The sequence below is a fragment of the Accipiter gentilis genome, chromosome 18 (assembly GCF_929443795.1).
Source record: "Accipiter gentilis chromosome 18, bAccGen1.1, whole genome shotgun sequence".
In the NCBI taxonomy this organism is placed as follows: domain Eukaryota; kingdom Metazoa; phylum Chordata; class Aves; order Accipitriformes; family Accipitridae; genus Astur; species Astur gentilis.
In genome coordinates this window covers 17,597,736-17,621,759 of record NC_064897.1, presented here as the reverse complement: position 1 = coordinate 17,621,759, position 24,024 = coordinate 17,597,736, and the positions used below count along the sequence as shown (strand labels likewise).

The 24,024-nt window shown below is 43.2% G+C and overlaps 1 protein-coding gene across 4 annotated transcripts in view; it reads left to right on the top strand.

Annotated features, from left to right (window-relative positions):
* The first annotated feature begins 1,751 nt into the window (after positions 1-1,751).
* The window catches only part of IQSEC3 (IQ motif and Sec7 domain ArfGEF 3), a 106,323-nt gene continuing 84,050 nt past the window's right edge, over positions 1,752-24,024 (top strand). For all 4 annotated transcript variants that reach the window (XM_049822636.1, XM_049822640.1, XM_049822638.1 and 1 more), the window contains exon 1: positions 1,752-2,357. In XM_049822636.1, the coding sequence (XP_049678593.1) occupies positions 1,831-2,357 (527 nt within the window). In that variant the 5' untranslated portion in view covers positions 1,752-1,830. The remainder of the gene's footprint in view (positions 2,358-24,024) is intronic.

Here is a 24,024-nt window from a genome sequence, read left to right as displayed (position 1 = left end):
TTCTGTGCGTGCCTTTTTTCACACTCCCCTATAACCATCTCTCCCCTTGTTAAATAATGCCAGTTCCCGCTCAGTCAACTCCCTGTCACAAAGCGTTAATGACACACTAGGCAATGAGATGGAGGAAGGTCTCCCCTAAAACTTCCCAATAAAATCATAAGTGTGTGGGATTTTAATGCTCTTACTCCTTAGAGTTCACTCCGAGGTCTTCCCCCAACACACAGGGGACATATGGCAATGTTTCACAATCCCCCAAAGCCACATCCAAGTGCTTGCAAGAGAACTGTGAATAGCAGTTCTTTTTTAGGAGGAGTCTGTGAACAGCTTCTAATCCTGGTGATCCTGTTTGCATCAGTTTACATTCCCAGGGCTATCTGTGAACAGAAAAGTCTGGAAATATACCTTTCAGCTCATCTGAATCAGAGATCTCCTTTACATTACTCGGTTCCTCACTTCAGGAAACCCTTGCTATGGTGCAGGTTTTGCTGATCTGAAAAGGCAAAACAAGAGTAGTTTTACACTCAAAATCACCCACTTAAAAACAGTTGCTTTTTGTTCTGTGGCCTTACACCTTTTGTACACTCAGTCAAATCTACTGACATGCTGGCCTAAAGTCAGGTCTGACTGCTCATTACACCTCCTGGATCTTCAGCAACCACAGTGATTGGAAAGGAGACATCTTTTTTACACTTTATGGAAATCATAAAAATTGTTCATGGAACTACACAGGAGTTTATTGCCCTTAGCCAGGTTACTTATTGATAAATGTAGTAGAAAGCACACAGTTTCTCAGACCCAAGGTCGTAAGTTTGCGAACTCTTAAGGCTGTGGATGAGGAAGGGCAAGCGAAGGTTATTTCTTCAGAAATTAAGAAAACCTGCACAGCGTCTAGCAGCAAAGGCCCTGCCTGTCCCTTCTCTGGTATTACATCCACAGCCCCCACACCCCCAGCAAAACTCCACAGCGAGTCCTAAGAACCTAAAGGACACCAAAGGCTCAGAGGAGTGACGAACTTGCAAGGAAGCAAGCAGGTTCCTCTAACACGCGTTTTGCTTTGTAAGTCCTTCCCTCGGGTTCAGAGTTAGCCCTGCCTTCTGCACGCTAACAAGGTAAGCAAAAACCAGGACCGTGATCAACAGGGCAGCCAAGAGCAGCCTCAATTATTCAAGTCACTTAAAAAATAAAATCACTAAGTCGCCCTGGGATAAAAAAAAAAAAAAAAAAGGGATAGCAACACCTAGAAGTGCCACTCGGGGCGGAGAGAAGAACGGGTGTTGGAGAGGCTGCGAAGGGCCCCGCAGGCGCTGCCCGAGGGCTCCCCTCAGCACCGGCCGCTCCGCAGCGCAGCGACGCGGCACCTCCCAGACGTGGCCGGCGCGGCGCCCGCCGCCTCGCTGAGGGGGAGTGTGTGTGTGTGTGTGTGGGGGGCACGGCAGGCGCCCCGCCCCGCCAGCTTTCCTCTCAGAAACACCGGCCCGGCCCGCGCGCCGGGACGGGACCCCCCCCGCTGCCCTCCCGCGCCTGCGCGGCCCTGCCGGCGGGGGGGCGGGGTCTCTGCGGCGGATCCCGCCCCGCTCCCCTTCCCCCGGCCTCGCCGTGCGTGGCGCGTGGGGGCAGAGCCGGGCGCCTGAGCCGCCTCGCTTCCCCTCCCTTCGCTCTCGCTCTCTCTCGCTCTCTCTCTCGCGCGCGAGCGGCCGTTGGTCGCGGGGGTGCGTGCGTGCGTGTGCGCGCGCGCGCGCGTGGGGCGGTGAGGCACCTCCCCGGCAGCCCGCGCCGCTCTCGCCGGAGCGCCGGCGGCCGGGCAGGGGGGCCCGGGCCGGCAGCCGGGGCATGGAGAGCCTGCTGGAGAACCCGGTGCGCGCCGTCCTCTACCTGAAGGAGCTCACCGCCATCGTGCAGAACCAGCAGAGCCTCATCCACACCCAGCGCCAGCGCATCGACGAGCTGGAGCGGCGGCTGGACGAGCTGAGCACCGAGAACCGCAACCTCCGCGGGCAGCAGCCGGCCCCCGCCGAGCCGCCGGCGGCCCCCGCGCGGCCCCAGGGCCCCCCGCCCGAGCAGCCCCCGCCGCCGCCGCCGCCGCCGCCGCCGGGCCAGCCCGACCCGCTCCAGCACCACCAACAGCTCCCGGCGCAGCAGCAGCCGCCGCAGCCGCCGCCGCCGCCGCCGCCGGCGGGCAAGCAGGCACCGGCGGGCCCCGGCGGCAGCGGCCGGGCTCCCGGCCACCAGCACCCCCCTCTCCAGCCCCACCAGCACCCCGCGGAGAAGGACGGCAGGGAGAAGGGCTGCTGCGCCGCTCTGCTCCAGCACAAGACCCCCCAGGCCATCGGCAAAGGCGTCCTGAGCCGGAGACCGGAGTAAGTCAGAAGGGGGAAGGGGGCGGGCAGGGCTGGCGGGCGGTGGTGGGGACGACGACACACAGAAGCGTAGCGGGCTCTTCCCGGCCCCGGATCCAAGAGGGAACTGGGTTATACCCCCCTGCAGCCTTGCGCGGGGAGAGGCAGTGTGTGGGTGGGTGGGGAATCCCTCCCTCGATGCATTCTCGGGGAGAGCAGGCAGAGTGCAAAGAGGAGCCGGGTTGCTGCTGCTTCCAAGAGGCGTTTGCCTCCTAGTTCACCGCTTTTATTTTTACGTGCAAGTGTCCGTGGCCCGTTTGAACCCGCTCGGGCCGCTCACCCGCGGTGCTCACGCACAGCACCGTGCCCTCGTTGTCCGTCGTAAATAAATGAGTCTTTGATCGAAGATGAGTGCGGTTTAGCCCAGGCAGGGAGAAGCTTTGCAAAAGACGGCAGCATTGTGGCAGCTTCTGTTTGCCTTAAGTCGCTGGTATCTGTAGAAAAACCCCATCATCCTTGGAATGAGCCGGGATATTCCTGCCCTCGCTGATGTAAGGTGTCTAGGGTATGCATTATATTCCACATGAGGTATATATGTTCATAGAGGTACAGATGCTGTACATATGTTTGTCATTTAGGATGCTTATTGCACTTGTGTGTGGGTTGGGGTTTGGGGTTTGGTTTTTTTTTGGTGAGTGGCACCTGGTACTGATCCGGCTCTTCAAAAGGACAAAGTATTTTTTGCTGGTGTTTCCTCTTAAGTGAAAAAAGCGTGACTACTACTACTGAATACTGATAATGGTTTATATGCATGCATGTATGGTAAACAGGGATGAACATTCCAGCACTATAGGTGGTGGAAGAGACTACTACTGAAGAGTCACATTTTCTTGGATTACGTATCCAGTATACGCCATCAGTTTACCAGCTGGTAATTACAACTGCGCTCAGTATTGTATTGTCCTTTGTTTAGGCACTTTGAAAGCAGAGGAATGTTTTCTGGTTGAAAGCCAGAGTTAGTGAAGTTAGGAAGAGAAGCATAGTTTCTGATGTGGCTTCTTTTATGTAAGAAAGAGGCTAATATAAGTAGTAAAACTAGATTGGAATTTCTTTGCTAGAACGAACTCTATTGTTTTGGTTATAGCAACGTCAAAACAAATGAAGTATGCAGCACACTGTATAGCCCCAAACATCTTCCTTGTCTGACACTTTAAATAAAAGGGCCCCTTCTCTCTCATGTTTGTTTTGAATACACAAGCATAGCTACAACATGGAGCTGGATTTTCAGCTCCAGCTTCTGCGATGTAAGTAGAGTTACACCACTTCATAACAGCTAAGCATCTATCGTGATTCTGTGAAAATCAGTGGAGAAATTACTACTGAAAGGAATACTATTAAAGGAGTATGTATGGTCAAGGCATGCTTGAATCGAAAAAGACAGATCCATACTTCTAAAATACTGCACTGTAAGAGACAATTTTGCAATCACAACTTAATGGAAGTGAGTGGGCTACTTAGAGTATTAATACAGGTAGTAAGCATTTGCAGGATCTGGCCCTTATTCATCATGCAATAGATGGAGTTTTAAAAAGACGTAGGCCCAGATCCTGAACTCATGCCGATTGGTGTAAATCCAGAATAGCATAGCTGATAAGTCACTGAAGTCAAAACAGTAAGAAACCCATCTAAAAATGCATAATCAACCTCTCTGTTTTTCCAATAGTGAATCCCTGCAGTGAGGGCTCTGTTAGAAACATCGTATTGGCAAGGGCTTTCCTTTCTTCTGAACAGAGTTTCTAACATACGTCATTACACAGATTGAAGAATCAATTTCTATGCATAAGTTTAAATACCTCTTTCTTATCTGAGCTTTTTTTGCAGTGGGGTTTGACTGGGGGAGGAATTGTAGATTTTTTTCTTCATATGAAAATGCACAAAGAGAAGTGCATTAAGAACACAGCTGATAGCTGGTGTATCATATGATAATCTTTATTTTTCAGATAGACAGATAGATAGACCCTTTTTGTGGAAAGTCAGGGCTGCTGCTGGGGATAACAGAGCAATCCCTGCAGCGTTCTTCACTCAGGAAGGTTAAAATAGACTGCTTCTGTTTCCCTCTATAGCTTAGGCAAACCAAAATCTTTGTATAGAAAAGGAAATATGAGAGATGCAAAACAGTCTACATTTCTGACTCCTGCAGGTTCTTTTTTTTCCCCCATTGATTGTACATGTATTTCATCCCCTCTCATCTCTGGCTGTTAGAAGGAAATCAAAGAGACTGCAAAATCTAACTTAAAGACAACTTGGATGGAGGGTGAGGAATCTCTTACCACCTATTGACAGCATGCCCAATATCCCTTATGATCCAGCTGGCCAACCTGAGAGTTGTATTTTTGCTTTTGTGTGACAGCAGGGGATGTATACTTTAATACCTACACAGACTAGGTATCTGCACTGTCTGCATTCGTCCCCACATCTAAACATGTTTTTCCCTCTATTATAAACCCTGAAATTCAATGTTATCTAAATTTTTTTCTCTTAGCCAAGAGCTTAGGAACTGACTGTTGGCTACAGAAAATGGCCACTCTAAACAGAACAGAAATGATATTTTAGCATGTCAGGATGCGGTGGCTGAAAGTAAGGGTTAAAGCAGCACCCAGGCAGTGGCTGGCTGTCACTGCCCAGTAATGGAATTTCCTCCGCCTCTCACAAAACAGGAGGTTCTGGCAGCATGTTTAAGTGTACTTGTGCTGGCCCTTCTCACCTCAGACACAGCCCAGGGATTTTGCTCATTTTGAGTCAGGATTGAGGTTTTTTTTTCAGCTCAGCTCACCTCAAGCCCTGGATGGAAGTGAAGACCCGAGCTTTTGGACACGCTGGGGCAGTCTTCTGTAAGGGGCTTGGAAGAAAAAACAACTGAAGCATCTCTCTTATTTTAAAGAGAAGTTCAGTGTTATTTTCATTGTTTGCTTTTACCAGAAAACTGATAAGTTTTCTTTTTTAAAAGCCATTAAAAAAAAAAAAAGCCTACATTTTAAAAGAGAACAAAAACCAAGCCCATCTCTAGAAAGGAAAGAATTCCTGAGTTATGCAGAGGCCCACTAATTCTTGCTGCATGGCATTGTGTGAGAAAGGTAGCACTGGGCTTACCTATGAAAGGAGAGGCAAGGAGAAAGATTTTTGCAGAGATTCTCAGCAAGAATTAGGCTGATTATTATTCCGCGGCATCTGTCTCTTTCTACCTTAGGAGTCTATTGCATAAGCGCCTCACAGCTTTAAAAACAAAAAAATAAGGTCATTCGTCATGGAATGTTTTGCTTCAAAAATACAGGTTGCCAAATTAGCATAGCTTAGATCACCCTTACTAGGCAGCCTCTTGTCTTAAGGGACCATCCCAAAGTATCGTGAAATCCTGTGAGTATAAATTTTCCTTCCCTTCTTTATCAGAATACTACCTTCTTTGCCAATCTCCAGTACCTTTCGTTGAGTATCAGGAAAATGCCACAGGGTTGAATTTAGCAGATTAAGTCTAAATGGCCCAAATCCTGCTGGTTTTTATCAGTTAAACTCTCAGTAGGAGCTCTGCCTATGGAAGGGCTTCAGATTTTGAGCCCATGCATTAGCTGAAAAACTCACTTCCATAAATACAATTAGAATAATAGCTAATAATCTGCTATAGTTCCTTCCATCAAAAGACATGGGTGCAATTTACAAACATTCTGCATTAAAGTGGCATTAAAGTCTTCTTTTAACTGTGTCACCAACAGTGAAAACAAGGCATAGAAACAGTATTTGTCTAGCATGACATAAAGAATATAAGTACTGCCTTTAATAAATTATTAGCCTGTGTTTGCTCAATGAGATACCTCCTCATGCAAAACAAACTCTTAGAACTCTTGGAAGAAATTTTCTAAAATCAGGTTTTCCCAGAGGTCTTAAAGCTCATCTAGATTTGCATTGGGCTGAAAACTATTTTATTTTATTTTATTTGGTAATGGTTTAGGATAGTATTTTTTGTTTTAGTAAAGAGGCAAGTTTTAAACGACAATGTTAGAGTCACTTAGTTGCTGTTGTGGTCTGAGGCTGTTTGCTATATTTTTGTTTAATTTCAAAAGCTCAATTATGTAACTTTAAAAAGAAGATATTGCATATGCAGAGGTGCTGTTTTCCATAATTTTTCTTTTTAACTATGCATTAATGTTCTATTCTATGGATTATCTCCAGGGTAAAGGCATTAGACAAAATCCCACTGATTTCAATGGATACTAACAATAACTGTAAATATTGTGGTTTACTATTAACATATTTTGCTATATTTGCGCATTGCACCAGCACCAAAAAAAAAAAAAAAAAAAAAGGAAAAAAAAAAGAAAAAAAAAAAAAAAAGAAAACCAGAACAACTCTGAATGGCTTGTGTACCCCAGATACCCATTCCTTTCACTTTGGGCGCACTAGGAATGCTACATTTGCCCTGTGCTTTCATTCTTTCAGGTTCAGATTTCTCCCAGCCTATTTCAGGGTTTAACTCCCTTGAGCTTTCACACAGCAGAAGTAGTTGCATTGGTGCTGCCGTGGGTTCTGCAAATCCCTGCTAGCAATGTATCATTTCAGCATCAAAAGTTATCTGGGGTAGAGTGCTGTAAGCTGGTTTCAAATGACAGAGGTCTGCATTGGCATAGGTACACAGATGCTAAAGCCCTGCTTAGATGATTTTGAAATAAAGAGCATAACGAGAGATAAAAAGAAAGTAGACTCTCTGCGACTATGTCCCATTTAAAGATATATCCATATTGGTTCCATTCACATTGTAATCAGCCTAAGACATACTTTCAGACATAACACACCTGCCTCGTATCTACAGCAGGGCCTGTAAAATCCCAGGCAGAGGCATATGGAATTACTGATTCACAACAATATTTAAGAAATAACAGATAAGTGAGAGAAGGAAAAGGTCTCAGCTTAGGAAGGGTTCAGGGTGAAGTTCTAGGTATAAAATTGCTGAGTAAAGACGGCATAAGGAATTCCTCCCACAGGGACAGCACCTCAATATGATGCTGTATAAAGTCCTGTCCAGAGCAGCACAGTGTCAAGACTGAAAATACTGTTGCGGGAAATCTCACGGGTGGGATGGGAGCCTCAGGAAGTAATAACAAGGAAGGAATCTGTGTGAAATACTGTCTAGCGGTGCTTTGGACACATACTGCCTGTGTATGTGTGTCCTGAGCCCAGTTAGAGCAGTGCCTGGAGTAACAAAGACTCATACCCGTCTTTTAACAAGAGAAGCCAAGGGCTCAGCAAAAAAGGTGAATTTTTTAATGCTTAAATGAGGAAGGATACAAATGCATTATTTTGTTTTTCTGATAAGCTGGTGATATTTTTATGTCACTCAGCTATATGTTCTGTTGCAGCCAGGCTGCTCTTCCCTGGTGGCATGGGTATGTTTCTTCCACATGCTTTGTGTTGGCCCATTTGGTGTCACTTCCCAGGCAGATCCAAGGTAAGGCTTTATGAGAAGGCTTTAGGACCAATGGGCTCACATGACAACACTGTTAGCATTCAAAAAAATTCACGCATGGCCATTTGAAAGAGGTATAAATGGAAAAATGTCCCAAATTAATAGGTATTAACAATGCCCTTGAGAATTCGTGCCAGGGACTCAGTGCCAGATGACTCCTGGACTGGCTGTCCCATTCTTTGCAGCACGTACAGTGTGGAAGGACACCCGTTGTTCTGAGATTGCAACAAACAACTGATACTTCCATGTCCTTCATAAAATGATGTGCACGCAGACATATACAATTTAGGCATGATTCATATGGTTTATGCATGCAGCAAGTGGCTACTTATATGAGGCATAGACTGTACACGTTCACACCTACAGCATATTTGAAATTATTTGCACTTTTAGTCAGAGTAAGCCAGAGAAATCTAGCCTTGGGATGGTCTTCTAGTCCTTAGATGGTGCCAGACCAGAGCCTGTCAGCTAGAAGTCTGGTATTCTATTATGGCTTCTACCTACTCATTCAAAAGAAAGTGTTCACATGATAAAATTAACTACACTTCTGCAAGCAGAAACACCTCTAGACAAACAGCTGTGTTAGACTGTAGAAATTTCCCAGTTTTATTTTCTTTCCTTCTGCCTTGGAATCCAAGTAGAAACAGTAGAAAAGAACTACTGTCTCTCTACCTTAATCTTTCTGTATGTAGAGTTTATTCATCTTCTGCTTTCCTGTTATTTTCCCTATAAATGCCTTGTTAGGTTGCTTGTTTTCTCCTTTCTTTCCTAGTTCAGCAGTGGTTTATTTATCTTTTTTCCATTCTCAGTTATGAAACCTTTTATTGTTTCTCCCTTAGGAAAACATTATAGAAAGCCAGAAATATTCCTCTCTTTAACAGATGGAAAATATTTCATTTGTTGTAAAATTACCTGTACCCTGTGATTGCTACTTAGTCCACATTCCATGGAACCATATAAGAGCAAATAAGGAGAAAAGAAAAGATTCATTTATGAAGACAGAGCCTGAAATGTGACCATTTTCCCTTTCTTTTTCATGTATTTTTTAAATTATATATAAATTTTTCACTCAAAGAGGTGTATCTTGAAACAAACTAGTAATATTCTTGTATTTGTCTATTCTGGAGTTTGTAATTTCATTTAACTAAGCCCTAGGTGAGAAAGTGAGAGTCTTGACTATTGGATTTGTTCTGCCCAATGACTCTGTTTAAGACCTCTTAGTTAGAGCATTGGACTAACAGTCTTAAGATCAAAGTTTAATTCCTCCTAAATGTATTTTTAACAGACTTGTGATGCTGGACAGTCCGTTTCATCTCTGTATTCTAAGATCTGTAGCAAAGCAGTTGGAGATCTATTGTTACAGATAAGAGTGGGCAGATAGATCAGGAATGATCCTTTTTATAAATTTCAGCATACGAGGCATCATAAAGCTCCTGTCATTACTCGCAATGTGTATTCCAAGGTGATATGTATATTTGCACCTAGAAGAGAGAATGTATTTGTATGAGCATTTGTCTACAGTAAGTGTCTAAGAGCAAAGTTGAAACAGCACCTAGTTTCTGTGCTTTTTACATACAGAAAAGCAAATTGCCTGCTGGAGGAAATCGTATCTTTACTGACATCAGTGCAGCCACGACAGTTTACATCACCTGAGGATCTGTACCAGATTTTGTGTATCTGTCCTCATACACAAATACACATACATCCACTAGTGTAAATGAGTGTTGACAATAGCAATGGATAGCAATTCATCACAGAAATAACAGTGAACAATGAGAAAACCATTAAGCAACATTCTGCTTCTTCATATAATAGGTTTGTAATGTTTTCTTATGGTATTTTAATATAAGGTGGTAGGAGTTTTGTTGCTGCAGGGTTATAAAGATATATTTGCTCTGTTTGATAATGTTTTTTCTTTTCTCTACCCTGTGCATGCACCCTCAGCCTGCTTCTCACACAGGTATTATTTTTATTGCTTTTGCTAAGATTATGGTCATTGATCAGTTGTTATTTTCATGTGCTCTCAAGTTGCACTTTCTGAGGGGGACAGAAGAGGGTCAATATTTTCCATGATAAGTCACATCTAAGAGGGGACATTTTGGTGAAATTGAAGTGATTTTGAATAAGAAATTAAAAATGGCAAACCCTATCCTTCCTGCCATCTTGTAGCTGAAAACAAGAGGGTCTGTGAGCTGCAGAGCTGATGAAGCTTGACTTCCAGAAGATTTGAGACATGGTTACATTTTCTGATGCCTAACAAGATGTGAGTTCTGATCTAAGCTTCTCCTGGTGTTGAGACTTTCATAACATCTCTCTCCAACATGGAGACTTCTGTGTAGAGTAATGGCTTCTGTTCACTCGGCAGCCTTTCACTCAGTGGAGAACCTACAGAGTTCTCTCTGTTACACCCCACAAGCTGTTTTCATGGAACTTATAAGAGGTTAGTATCTCTGAGATCACTGTTACTCACTCAGATTTGGTTGCAACTCACAGTGAGATCTGCAGTTACAAAGTAGGAACCAACACAGACACCCATACCCACACAGAGACAGACATGCATAGAAGGAAAAAGGAAAAGATACATGGTCACAGAAAACTTGTTTTGCTTAGGAACCCAGGCAATAAAGACCAAGTCCTAGATGATTATTTTAGTTAGCGCACCAATACATCAAAATGGCTGAACAGTCCACTCCAGATCTGTGACCCTTTCTTGGAGCTGGTGTTCTATGTGTAATAGCCTCTTAAAAGTCTTGGAATATTAAAGTTATAAAGAAGTGGGAAATTACTATAGGAATTCAGGGGGCACCTAGGTGTAGGTTTACCACTGGCAAATGAAGTCTGTTGCTCTTCCTTGCTTTGCATATGAAGTTGATGGATCATCTTAATCCACCTGCCATGGGCATGGGCTGCTGCTGAGACAGTTACTACTAGAGGGGTTAATTTATGTTTGCTGAAACACACTAAAGCATCTATGTCATTCTCAAGAGCAGCAGAAAATTGACACTGAAATTATTACAGATTTAAAGGATGCTTGGGATTTTCTTCAGGTTTTGCTGTACTTTGGATGTTTGTTCAAATTCTGACCTTTCTATTAAAATTCAGGACCTTGCTGTCAATCTGTTTGTCTCTGTGATGTCGATTTCCAGTCAGTCCTCCAAAGTGGTTCACACATACTATCCTGCTCCAGTGGGAGACTTGTTCTGACAGCACTTCCTTCAGCCTCAGCATCCAGCATCTTGGTGTTGCAGTGCCTGGGTGGGCACTACCTCCATGGAACATCCTCGGATCTGCCTCTTGGAGCAGTGTGGTTTTGGCCCTGAGGTTCTTAACAGACTTTATACGTGATAGCATTTTCCAAAAGAGAGGATACCTCTCCATATTTATAGAGATTATCACCTTTCTTTCTGCTTCCATTGTGGAACCAAGCTCAGACCTGTCTTTCCTTGCTTTTGCCCCTCTGTGAGTAATACTGTTTCTGTCTCTGTTGGGCTGTTCCAGGAAAAGTTTCAGCTCTGCAGTCAGTTCAGAATTCTCACAAATGTCCTTGTCTTTCATTTGCTGGTTTTTAATTTGCAAATCCATTCCAGGTAGGACACCAGTAAATTGCCTGTGTCTGCCTAGGTACTCACATGGCCCCCTTCACCATAGTAACTGAGTATCTGGATTTGTCCTGAGGGCCCATGCTGATATACATGCACACTGGACCACTAACCTTCATCTGAACTAGCAAAGACTCTGAGGAATCTCCTCCCTTTTCTCTGAGCATTCCCTGGTTCTCCTGCCAAAGACGTCTCTTCAAGCAGTTTTCTTCTAGAACGTTTTTTATGCCAATAAATCTGTATCCAGTCAAACTCCTGGTGTAGAGAGTCTGCATGGCTCTGATCAGTAATTTACACTATTTTACCATCTAGATAAGTCTAAAAGCCAGATTCTGTTACCACTTAACTGTAAACCTGAGTGGCTGAACTCGCTTAACTAAGTGGCGTCAAATTTGAAGAGACGTGAGATAACACTCATACATAACTTCTGATGTTACGGATCTTCTTGAACTGACTTCTGTCCCACCACTGGAGCTACTTAGTTTGAGTTAGCTATTAGCCTATTAGATTCTGTGCATACTTTCCATGGCAATCATTTGGGATGGCACAGCCAACTGCTGTAATGTTTCCCCCAAGAATTCTTTATTACTCATTTGGGAAAATACTGATCTCCATGTTTGCTGCAGCAACATCCGCTGCTGGTCCCTTGTTTCTGCCAAGAAAGGAGTGAGTTTCTAATCTTTGTCAAGCTGAATACATAAATATTGACTTCACTGGACATGCTCTGACTGGAACTATTATACCACCTTTATCACCTCATTTACTGTGGCTCTTACACAGCCAAGCAGATATGGAATACCAGATTGTATCCTTGATGGATAAAAAGCATTGGCAAAGAGTTTCAGGCTCAGACATTGAAAGGTATTTAGCTTCCCAAAGGTGGAAGAAAGAATCTACTCGTTTTTAAGGGAAGGATCAGACTTCTGCCAAACTTCATTTGCTTTCAGCAAGTTATTTTACAGGTAGGCAGAAGAAAGGAAATACTGGTAACAGGGGAACGAGGGAAGAAGGGGATGAGAAGCAAGTACAGTGTGTCTCTACTCTCTGCTAAGGGCAACCTTCAGGCTGGTTTTAAGTCTATATTAACCTGCTCTTCAAATCCCAAGCCTGAAAGCATGGCTGGAGTGTTGCCTCAGGACTACATCCCAGCGGTGTGCACATCTGCATGCTCTCCAAAGCCTCTGCAGCAGTCATAAGATAGGGTATACCATACTTCTGGGTTCTGCAGAGGTTGTCTGTACAGGGAGGTGCAAGCTGATGGATGAGTGGACAGCAGTGAGGACGAGTTACAAGGGAAAAGGGAAAGGGCCCAGTGGAACCTAGAGAATGCAGGAGGGCCAGGAGCCCCATAAACTTATCCTGCAGAGGCTGTGAAGTTTTTGGATGCCTGGCTCATTTATGTGTGCGACTGTAATGATGCTTTGATGTAGTTGTGGGGAGGGAAGGAATGACAGGGGTTTATGTTCTATTTTTATGAAGCCTCTTACACAGGAGAAATTAATAATAAACAGCACATACTGAACATTATCCTTAACAGATACTGACTGGTTGAAGCCACGTCCTCAGTAGGCAACTCCTGGGCTTAAGGAAGGAGCCCACTACTGTATGCCCAGGGTCTATATGACTAGTTCTCATCAGTGTGGGATGGGAGCTTTATCAGATCTCATAAAGCAATGCAGTTTAACCTGGTTGGGCAGTGCCTGGGAGATCTCCCAGAAATACCCTGAGTGCTAGAGAGGACAGTGGAGTGTGTCTGCAGATGGCATCATTTTCAGGATATCTCTGCCTGGCATTAGCACCTGTTTTTTCAGGTTAGATGTTGGGGGCCTTGATCACCTGTGTTCCCTCAGAGGATATACACAGAGAGAGCAAATGTGTTATCCCTGTTCACACGCTGGTGTAAATTTGTCATCACGTTCCTCTCACTGTTTTGCTTAATTGACAACAGGCCCCATTCTTCATTGTGTTCCTCTTGTGAAGTTGTTTTCTTTTGTGTGACATGAGTTTGAGTTGCTAGCAAATCCTCACTGAGCAATTTTCATTCCACTACCTCAAGCACAAATGATAATATGACTTATAAAGCATAAGGAATCAGGGCCATTTTTCTGCTGCATTTTTTTACAAGGCTTCATTGCAGGCTGCTATGGCCAACTCAGATCTAACACCAGAAACACCTGCTTTTCAGAGATGAGCACATATGCACAGTAATGTTACATTTTCTGAAGTCCTTTGGGAAGTAATGCGCTTATGCACAGGTGGAATATTGCTAGTGTATGTCCCTACCAATATCTAAAAGTGCAGCAAGTAGCAAGTATGTAAGCTTTTTCTTCTAGTACACCCCTAACCATGGCAAGATCTCGCTGCTGGATGAATGATAGAAATTCCATGCAAAAGTAGGTGGTAATAAAAAATAAAATAAAATAAAATAAATTTCTCTCTTCTTCATTACTCTTTACCCGTAGACCCTTCAGTGCTTACAAGGGTGGTCTGCATTTTACAGAAGGGCATGAAGACATGGAAAATGTTTTGCTTAAGTTCACCAGCTAGTCAAAGCCGAGAGTAAAACCTGTGTCCCAGGGCTCTGATCTGTCAAGTAGGCTACAGTGCCTTGAAAGAAGGAGACAAACAGGACAAGAAGTGTTAAATGTTATGAGGTCACTTCTATGGCATAAATAACATTGCTCTAAATCCTGAAATCTGATTCACTCCCTAGACAGCTTGATATCGGGAAAACTTTCAGCCAATGAAAGATCTATAACTTGGCCAAAAATCCTTAACAGCCATTCATGATTGGTGTCAGTTACATACACTAGTAAGAGTGAGCAGTGGAGGCTGGAGATAAAATTGAATATTGAATTCGAGGAGGAATTGAGACACATGGTTTCAGGTTGGCAGGGCTGTGAATGTGTTTTGCATGCAAGTCCAGTAAGGTTTACAAAAGCAGCTAGTCCAGCAAAAAAATGTGTCAGAGTGAAAAAGTGGTGTAAATATGTTGGAGTAAAAAAGTGCAAGAAACCACACATGTATGCTGGAGCATGTTTTGTTTCTTGCAACAATGAACCAGTTACGGGTTGTACAGAATGATGAGGGGTAGCAAGAGAAGGTAGGTTAAGAGTCTATAGCCTCTGCTGTTTCAGTCTGGTTTGATGGGAGAAAGCTCTGCAAGCACATGGAAGACACCAAAAATATTCCTCTCGTGGGAGCAAAAGGAAAAGCCTCCTACGGAGGTAGGCACTGCATGTGAGCTAAGGAAGCGGAAAGTAATTATCACATCTGTGTATGTGAATGAGTTGACAGTACCTTCTCCAAAAAACGCTGCCTAGCAAGATGCAGTTTCTTATTAGCACAGCTATATTTTCCCTCCCCCTGTTCTCCTATTAAATACAGAGGCATACTGGGGTCTGCTGCCTCCATCCCCTCCTCCCCTGAGACAATCACAGCAGTACATGCAATCACCAAGTCATGCAGACAGTTTCAAAGTCTTGCTCTGTCAGATTTTTCCTGCCTCATCCAAGGAGAACTCTTGCATGACTGATATGTGTGGCTTAATGGATTCTGAGCTGAGGTTTTAATTTCCAGTAATAAGAGCGTTTGCATTCCCCCATCCCTACTGCTTGTGGTACAGGGCTTGATGGTAAAAACATTTCATTAGCTCAGTCTGATTAGCTGTTACCTGGGGACATCACTTGGAGAGGGTTCCTCCATCCTGCCTGTTTTTTTCATTTAGTATTGGGGCAGGCCCCAGTGTTTTACAAACCTGAAGGGCGCTCTCTGGCACACTCTTGTGCATGTATGAGAGGGGGGAACACTCTGGGAATTCTTATACAACTTGAATACTTTTCCCACAGTCAAGGGGTGTATTCAGTACAGACCTAGGCTGCATTTGATAATGACGAAGGTGGCAAGGGACATCTGGAACAAGGGCAAGAATGCCTTCAGGATGTGAATGTGCATTGGATATTTCTGGAATTCCTTTCTCTTACCAGCAAGGAGCTACTTATGTTGGTGACTTTTTCCTCTCAGCTTGTGCTGTAGGAGTATACTGATTTCCTCAGTTTTAAAGGACTCAGCACCTCAGAGGATCAGGACCTCACTCTCCTTTATCTTCCAGCTCTATTTTTTATTTCTTCATTCTGCTTTTATTTGCTGCTGTTTTGAATTCCCTGAGGTGGACATTAACCAGAGGCACAATTAGTTAACTGTTCCCTTGGGATCCAGTATGGCACTAGTTGGAGATATGTCACCAAAAATAGCTAAAATATGACCAATTTAATTACATTTCTCTATTACTACTCCTTTTATTGAAGTCTTAAAGAAAGGTTAGGAACTGAGTGGCTCCTGATAGCACAGCGGCATTTGCAAAGATATCAGCAAGAATGAAACTGGCCTTCAGGAAAAGAGCTTGGAGTCCCTCTCCAAACTTCACTGGCTCCTTCCAGACAGCACCTCCCTCCTGTTTATCCTTACTTAGCTCAACCTTGTTGCTCTTTCTCACTTGCAGTTATACTCTCTCTTTCCCCCAAAACCTCTATTCTACAGCTCTGCTGCGAGAGTAGTGTAGGTGGCAGCTACACCACAATGGCAGCATATGAATACAGCACTGCTGAGAACAAGGCTGTGATGAAGGTTTCTGTTGCTGGATTCCCAGATAGCTCTTGGGAGGAGGAGGAGCATGGCATGACTGCATGTACTGAACTGTGAATGGGTAGGGTGAAGTGGCATGTGAATGATACACCTGCAACCCCATGAGAATATGTCTTCCTTTCCCTCTAGATATACATCTCTGTGTGGAGAAGTAGAAGTCTGAAGGAATGAGGGGTTCAAAAATATATAAACATATATATTCACTCAACTGGGTGAACGGTCTAAGTGAGATGTGCTTTATGTCATATATATCCTGTTTTTATAACTGGTGGCTTACATGGGTTTCAGGAACCCACAGAATTAACAAAATCATGAATAAGGAAAGATGGAAGGGAAGATTTGCCCAATGGTTTTTTAAAAACCCTTAACATTTAATTGTTTTGTTTAGTGGGGTGGGGTGGTGACAACTACAGGAAAAATCAGCTCTTTTGACCTGTGTTTTGTGCTTCAAATAGTGACTACATTCTGAACCTGGAGCTAAGAAGGCTCCAGAGATAGCTTAGGCAAAGGTCTGAGTAAGCAAAAAAGAAGCCATGCTACAAGAAGGAAAGAGCTAAGTAGAGGCTTCTAAGCAAGAGGAAGTCAAGCTTGGGAAACTTGTGAAAGTGTGCAAAAAATCACAGGTGGGACTGCTCAGGAGGCAAGCAAAATGCTGACTGCCTACCTGTTACCCAGTTCCTGCTATACACTGAAACAAAGAGCCATAGTTACATATACTACTAAAATCAAGTGTAGCCTTCCTCAGTATTAGTCGCCAGACCACAGTCCATGGAGCTAAAAGATGTATCAACCTTTCTTGCCACTCTATTTTTGAGCTGTTGTAGCAGACTGTGGCAGGTGCTGTAAGATCAGCAGCAGCCACAGCTTTGTTTTGACACAAACTTTAGAGATGTATTTATTGATACTGAAACAGTACATTTTGTCTACTACCACTACCCCCTGCTAGGTGGGGAGATCTCTGATGGCAAGCAGTCCATACAGTGGTTGTCATGCCAGTAGGCTACCATGGGTCTGCCTTAGGAAAAACTAGAGTGAGCTTAGTGATGTTTGTCTACCCTTTACATAGGTATTTCCCCAGGTGGTAAACCCAGGTTTGCTCAGCAGAGCTGCTGTGCACGTCCAGAACTGCATTTGTGAGGTAGGAGTTGCTGGGCAGAGTTGAGATGAATGCGAGAGGTCTGCATTTTGAGGAAGAGATGTGGAGCACTGGAGGAAGTGATACTGCAGGACTCAGACAAAGACTGAGTGTTGTGCAAAGGACTAGCAGATGCTGCAAGTGGTGAGAGAGGTGAAGGAGCAAGACTGGAATAGCATGAGAAAGAGTAAGACAGGATTCTAATGCATCAGCAGAGCTTCATAGACAATTCACACTGGAATAACAAGCGATAACATAGGCAGCTTTCTGCATCAGCAGCAGAGCTATGTGGATGAATAGGTATGGGCTAGCGGTATTTGGGTGTACTGGCAGCTGCACATGTGCTCAAGACAAAGCTAATGGAGGTGCTGCAGGTGAGGAGAAGCAGCAGAGCTAGACAAAGGAAGCCTGCCTGTCCTCTGCTTGGCACCAGGCAGTTGCTATTAACCTTTCACTTCCCCAAGCACTGATATTCATATAAATTATGAAGAAAAAAAAGTTCCTCAAATGCAGCAGGAAAGGCTCTTTAGCTTCATATTTATGAACTTAGTTAAAAGAGAACTTGATATGAATCTGGAAAAGTGACATCTCAATTTTATCCTGCCCATCATGATGATGAGTGCAAGCGTGCGTTGATTACTTGCTACTGACCCCTCCCTTTCCCTTGTCCTTTGTAAAGTTCTGTTTCTCAGAGAAGTCCTTTTCACTTAACAGTTCAGGCTGTTCTTTGTCCTTACAGCCTTGTGATTTCCACTAGCACCAAGCCAGAAATTGCCTCATTTGCTAATAGGTATTCTAGTTAATAATAGCAAATCCATCCACTGAGGATATTTCTGGCCTGCTTTGCAAGACAGGAATGCTGTTTTAATGGTACAATGCTGGCACAAAAGTGGGAATGCTTGCACCCATTTGTGTAGCTGCATGTTACACACAGTCTATGCACCCCTGAGAACTTGTGATGCCCCACGCCGCTCACCAAACCATAATTACGATGGTGAAGAGAACATAACAATTCCATAGATAGCTAAAAATCTCCTGGGTAGAAAGGCTTGCTGAATTTTCATGGCACAGGATTTCTGGGTATGCGTTCATTGGCTGTTTGGGGATTTGACTATGAAGAATTGAAACCAATTTTCTCAATCAGGCTTTTGATGTTGTTGTTTTAATTATTAATTACATAAGAATAGGTTTTCAAGAGAAGATAGATCAAGCCATCTCCCAAACAGCATTCAAACCAGTCTCCAAAACAGATTTTCTACAGAATGAACTATAGATATAAACAAGAAAATTACTCACATATTTTGTCTGTTCCCAATGTCTTCTAGATGCTTAGTGTATAATTCCTGTTTTGTTTACCTTGGCACAAATGGAGAGTAACCATTGAAGGCAATGAAACCAATGCAGTGGAAGCCCACAGCCATGATCAGACATAAGTGAGGAGAGAGCAGAGGCCCTTAGAGTTCTAATGGGCCCACAGGCAACAGATGCAGATTTAATTAAACTTTTAGTAGCTGGATTGAACAGTTAATAGGGGAGGCTATTTCAGTCTTGGTAGAAATACAGGCTGCATTGCTAACTAAAAAAATATCTTGAATAAGCAAACAAGAAAGGTAGTGCTGTAGTCAAGAGTGGCTGTTGTCTGTAAGAGAACAATTGGCTGTAGTAATGGACACGGCATGGGTCCCAATACCACAGCAGGTGTTCCGTGCGCTGCTGCATATCTCAAAGTTCATGCCCATCCTGCTTCTATCACGAGTGAGACAAAGAGGCATCAAGAAACATGTTTTTCTTTTAACTTGCCTTTTTTCACCCCAACAGATTTTTATATTCCAAACACTTAAAGTATGAAGCCTTCATTCCCCTATTTCCTCCTTTTTCTTGAATTCAGTCAAGGATATTGGAGAATCACAAACAGGAATGTCACATGAAGGCAACACTGACAGTACTTCTTCACTTCCACACTCCAGTATTTAAATAAAAAAACCCCAAAACCCTCAAGGAAAATCATCTTCATCATCAAAGCCTCCCAAAATGGAATGAAAGTTACTGTACCTTTATGCCTCATCCCCTACTTCTTCCCTGACACACACTGTCAAGACCAAAAGCCTCAGGTTCCTTTAAGTAAGGATCTCACACAAAAGGAAAAGGAGGTAAGGTTGAATAAAATCTGTGAGAGGAAAGAAGGTATGAAATAAAAAATACAATGTCATATGAAGGCAGCCTTTATAAATGCTGAAGAAGCAAAAACCAAACCACTTGATTTTCCGTGGAAAGCATTTGCAGGGGCACAGGAGTGCAACAGTCAGTCTGTTGTAATATATGCATAGTTTTTAGTACACTTACTCAGTTGCCTTCATTTTGCCTCCTCCTTTAACAGACTGGGGGTCTTGAGACAGACTGCAGGCCTTACCAAGGAGTGATAATAAAGAGAACGTTGATACAAGAACTTGTTAAGATAAATGAGTTTCCAGAGAGTGATTTATGTAAAGGATCTTGTAATCACTCCAACCCCAACACTGCCTGACAGCAGTTGTTTTTGTGAAGGAAGTTAAACACAGGAGTGACTGCTGCATAGCCTTCTCCTTCAGAAGGCTGGGTTAATTAAACAAAACAAAGCAAACCTACAGAGCTGGAAGGAGAAGATGAGGTAGTAGCTAATGGTATCAACTGATAAGATCTGCTACATTTCAGAGGTGCATGCCATCCAGGAGTCACAAAGCCTCAGCACATTCTGCAAGATGGCATTTGGTCATCAAAAGCTTCTGCTCCTGGGCCAGATGGCCTTATTGCTGTTGCATGTTGAGCAGTCTATTCTCAGATGCCAGCATTGTTGTTTTGTGGAGAGCTAAGGGTGATGTGGTAAGTTTCCCATTCTCAAAGGTGCTAGTATTGTTTCATCCCTCACAGCTTATTGCATTATATATGGAGCCCATCAGTGGAGGAGCCTACAGATTTGTCTTTGAGGACCAACCTCCAGATGCATTTGAATTTCAATTCTATAAGGTTGTACAATTCCCTTTTTTTCTTTCTTCTTGACTGTATCCTCCATCTCCTTCCATTATTAACAATTCCTCATCTTCCATTATTAACAATTCCTCATCTTATTTTCATTGGAGTACTCCTTGGATTGATGTAAAAGCCCTAACTTAATTAGTCACCAAAGGAGAATTAGGATGCCCAAATCCCATGATAACACTTCACATCTACCTCTTGTACTTCCATCACTCTCTGTTCCTTTCCTTTTTCTGTCTTGCTCCTTGTAGGTTTTTCTTCCTATGAATCTCCCATTGGTCAAAAACATCACATAACCAGAAAGATAGCAGATTTTTATTTTGTCTGAGGTCAAACAATAAATGTAAGTGCCATCCCGTTGGTCTTTTTGAGATGCTGAGGCTGCCATAGTCTTTCTGAGTGATTACAAGCAAGAGAAAGGCTGAGGAAGGGGAATGAAGTGCAGGTACCTCCTGATTTCATCCTGACACTTGGAGCTCTCAGTACCAGCTGTTACAAAGTCACTGATTCTAGTTCCTTGCAGACAAAAGCAGCCATGCAGTAGATATCTAGTAACAAAACCACACAGCATTTTTATTCTATGTGCACTGCAGGCAGCAAACCACTTTCCAACAAATTTGCAGTCTCAAGCAAAGGAACAAAAGCCAGAACTAGAAAAAGTCACAGAAAGAGAGCAAAGGACATCAATAATATTACACAAGTCTTAATTACTGTAGAAGTAAGGTGTGGTAAGTCAAAGTCAATGACCTTAGAAAGCAAGCCATGCTGTCCACTGAGGAGAGGACAATCAGAAAATAATGATAGACTGAGGAATGGCATGAAATAATATGACAATGCTTTTGGTTTAGAATCTCCCAGAAAAAAATGAAAGAGTGGCACAAACTTACATACACATAATCAAACTCCTTCCTCCCCAAACATAACACCTCAGCAGCCCACGATTAAGGAACCTAAATCTATTTCTAGGCACTCACAGAATTTTGTTCAGAGCACTTAGCACATGAAAAGACCAACCTGTTGAGTTGGACTAAGATGGCCTGTATCTTTCATGTCTATGTAGAGACTATGAAACTTTGGGTATTATATAAAGGAGAAAAAACCCAACCCAATAGAGATTCAAAACACTATCACTCCTTCTCTGCTTGCTGGCATCTCATTAGCACCCTCTGGCCTCAGCTGTGTTTTAGCTTCTAAAAGTTGAGAAGTCAGTCTAGTTAGAGACATACTTTCAGAGATTTAAGAGTTCAGCTCTGGATTATGGAGAAAAGGGTGATAGGGAACGACCCAAATAATTGTCTTTCCCATTTTAAGGATCATGAAGGAAAATGTAAGGCTATGACACTGAACTGCTGAGTAAAGAATATTGAGGAATATCCTGCCAACCTCTAATATCTTACCACTGTTAGATTTCCAGTTGGATTTCCAGAATCAGTGTAATGTGGAATTGTACGCACATGTGAAAGTTCAGCTCATCTCTTAGTCTCTTTGCTATTTAATTTTCCTAAGGAAAGTCTGGCATGCACTTCCCTTCTGCACATGGCCCTTAGCAGTGCCCAGCCCCACAGGTCATCTACAGAACATCCCTTTGACACAACCATGCTATACCTTCTATTCCAAGCATGCTCTCAAGGTGCCCATGACCCTTCCAATGGATTCCACTTCTCCTGCTCTACAATCCCAATTCTATGGTCTGCTAGAGGCTTTGGTGTGCATTTCACAGGGGTTCTTACACAGCAGTGCAATTAAATTTCCGTTAGTTTCTGATAGTTGCATGAACTTTATCAGAGGAGTTCTTGGCATTCATACCCTGCTCTGAAGCACTAGCTGAAGCAGTTAAGAAATTCTCTCCCTTCATACATAGCCTTAACGAGGCTTTTCAGAAGCATTATTCCCCTTAGAAAAAAAGAGTTTGTGAATTAAGGAGTTCAGAGGATATGTAATTGGAAACAGTTCCATCAAATAATGGCTGGAGAATGGAATTCCCTTCTTGCCCTGAGGGACATTGTACTATGTTTCCAAGCCAGAACAATATTAATTTCCATTTACAGAACGCTGCTTCTTTCTAAGCACTCAAACTGACCATTACCTGCCACTGAGGCACAGCTGCCTCTGGGACAGAAAGCAGCAGTCCCCTGTGATCACAATTGCCATTTCTTCCACAAAATCTGCTGTGCAGATGTTAGGCTAACCAACTGAGACTAGGCCATTAGCTGGTGCATATGACCATAGCCCCAGTGATCTCTGTTAACCAAATGGAGTTTGACAGAAGACTCCAAGTTTAGACGTGCAAGCATGGAACAACAACAACAACCACCAACATATATTTAGTCTTACTACAAGTTCAAGTGACTTCAGCATTACATCTTGCTAGGGACACTGAACCGTATAGCACCATGCCATGGCAGTGGTGCAGTGATGTCTTAAAAGGAAGACTACTACTCACTGCAGCACCCCTTTCAGTTTTCCTTGGAAGTCTTCAATCCAACTTCACCCCTAGACTGACTCACTTAGCTTATAATAGCTGGCATGAGTGCAGCCTGAGGAAGCATAGCTGTAGGTCACTGAGAGTTGCTAAACAGACTTTTTCAACTTGGTGAAGGAGGTCTAGCAGCTGCAGCAAAAACTTGTCACAGTTTGCCTGCTTTGGAGTCACCCTGAATCTGACTTTGCTATGAATTTTGTCATCCTAACCACAAGGATCTCACTCCAATTCTTTTTAAAGGAGAGAAACATACCCTTGCATGTGGCAAGAATATGACACAAGCAATGCCCAGTCGTATTCCTAAAACATTTCTAACTGCCAGTCTTGAACTAGATGAGCCTCAATTTGTGCCTGTTGTCAGTATTTTCACATTTTTTCTTATATGAAGGCTCCTTATGCTGTAGTTTCTACTAGTGAGAGGAAACTAAACTATCAAACACAAGCTAAAGGGTCATTTCCCTTTATGTAATCCAATCAACTGCAACAATTTAGTCAGAAGTGCAGAAAGACTAGTGCAAAGTGATAAAGAATCACACAGAAGCTTACGGATGGTCTAAAACCAGTAGAATGACATACTCTTCTGGGAACTCACATAATCCAGCCTGTACACTTGCTCTAGGACAGTAGAATAAGCTTAAGGAAACCAGTCATCTTTCAACGAATGTTGGTTTCTGAGGACATGCTTCAGTCATATGTGGGATCTTCAGCTTACCTGCAATCTGTAGTCAAGCAGGACAGCTCTTAGTTCCTATCCAGAATGTCTTAGTGATCTAAGCATTTATTTTCAAAAGGGGTTCAGTTCAAAGGTGAAGAAACTGGCTTCTCAGGAGCTCAAGGTGGAGCAGCAAATCTCAGATTTGAAATCTGAATGATAGCGTTCCCATCTGCTCTGAATGACTTGAAAAGGCTGAGTCTTCCAAAGTCACTGAGAGATTTCAGGTGCTTCATTTCCATTAACACTCATGGAAAAGGAGCAGTTATATCCTCCTGGGCATCCTTGAATCTCTAAATGATCTTCCAGTATACTTTGCAAGAAAAAGGGTTTGTTTAGATATCCCTGGCTCAGAACTCCTCCTTACACAGCTCTGCAGCATACTGGCTGCCAAATCCCACCTAAGAGATGGCTAGACATCAATGGTGCTCTGTCTGTTTCTCTCTCGCCACTACTGCTTTTATAAAGCACTTAGGGGATTAATGGAAGTATTTAAAAATTGCTTATTGTTCTTACTCCAAACAGCTGTACCTTAATTTTACAAAAGATATTAGTAGTGGGACTCAAGACACTAAAGTTTAGCATCAAA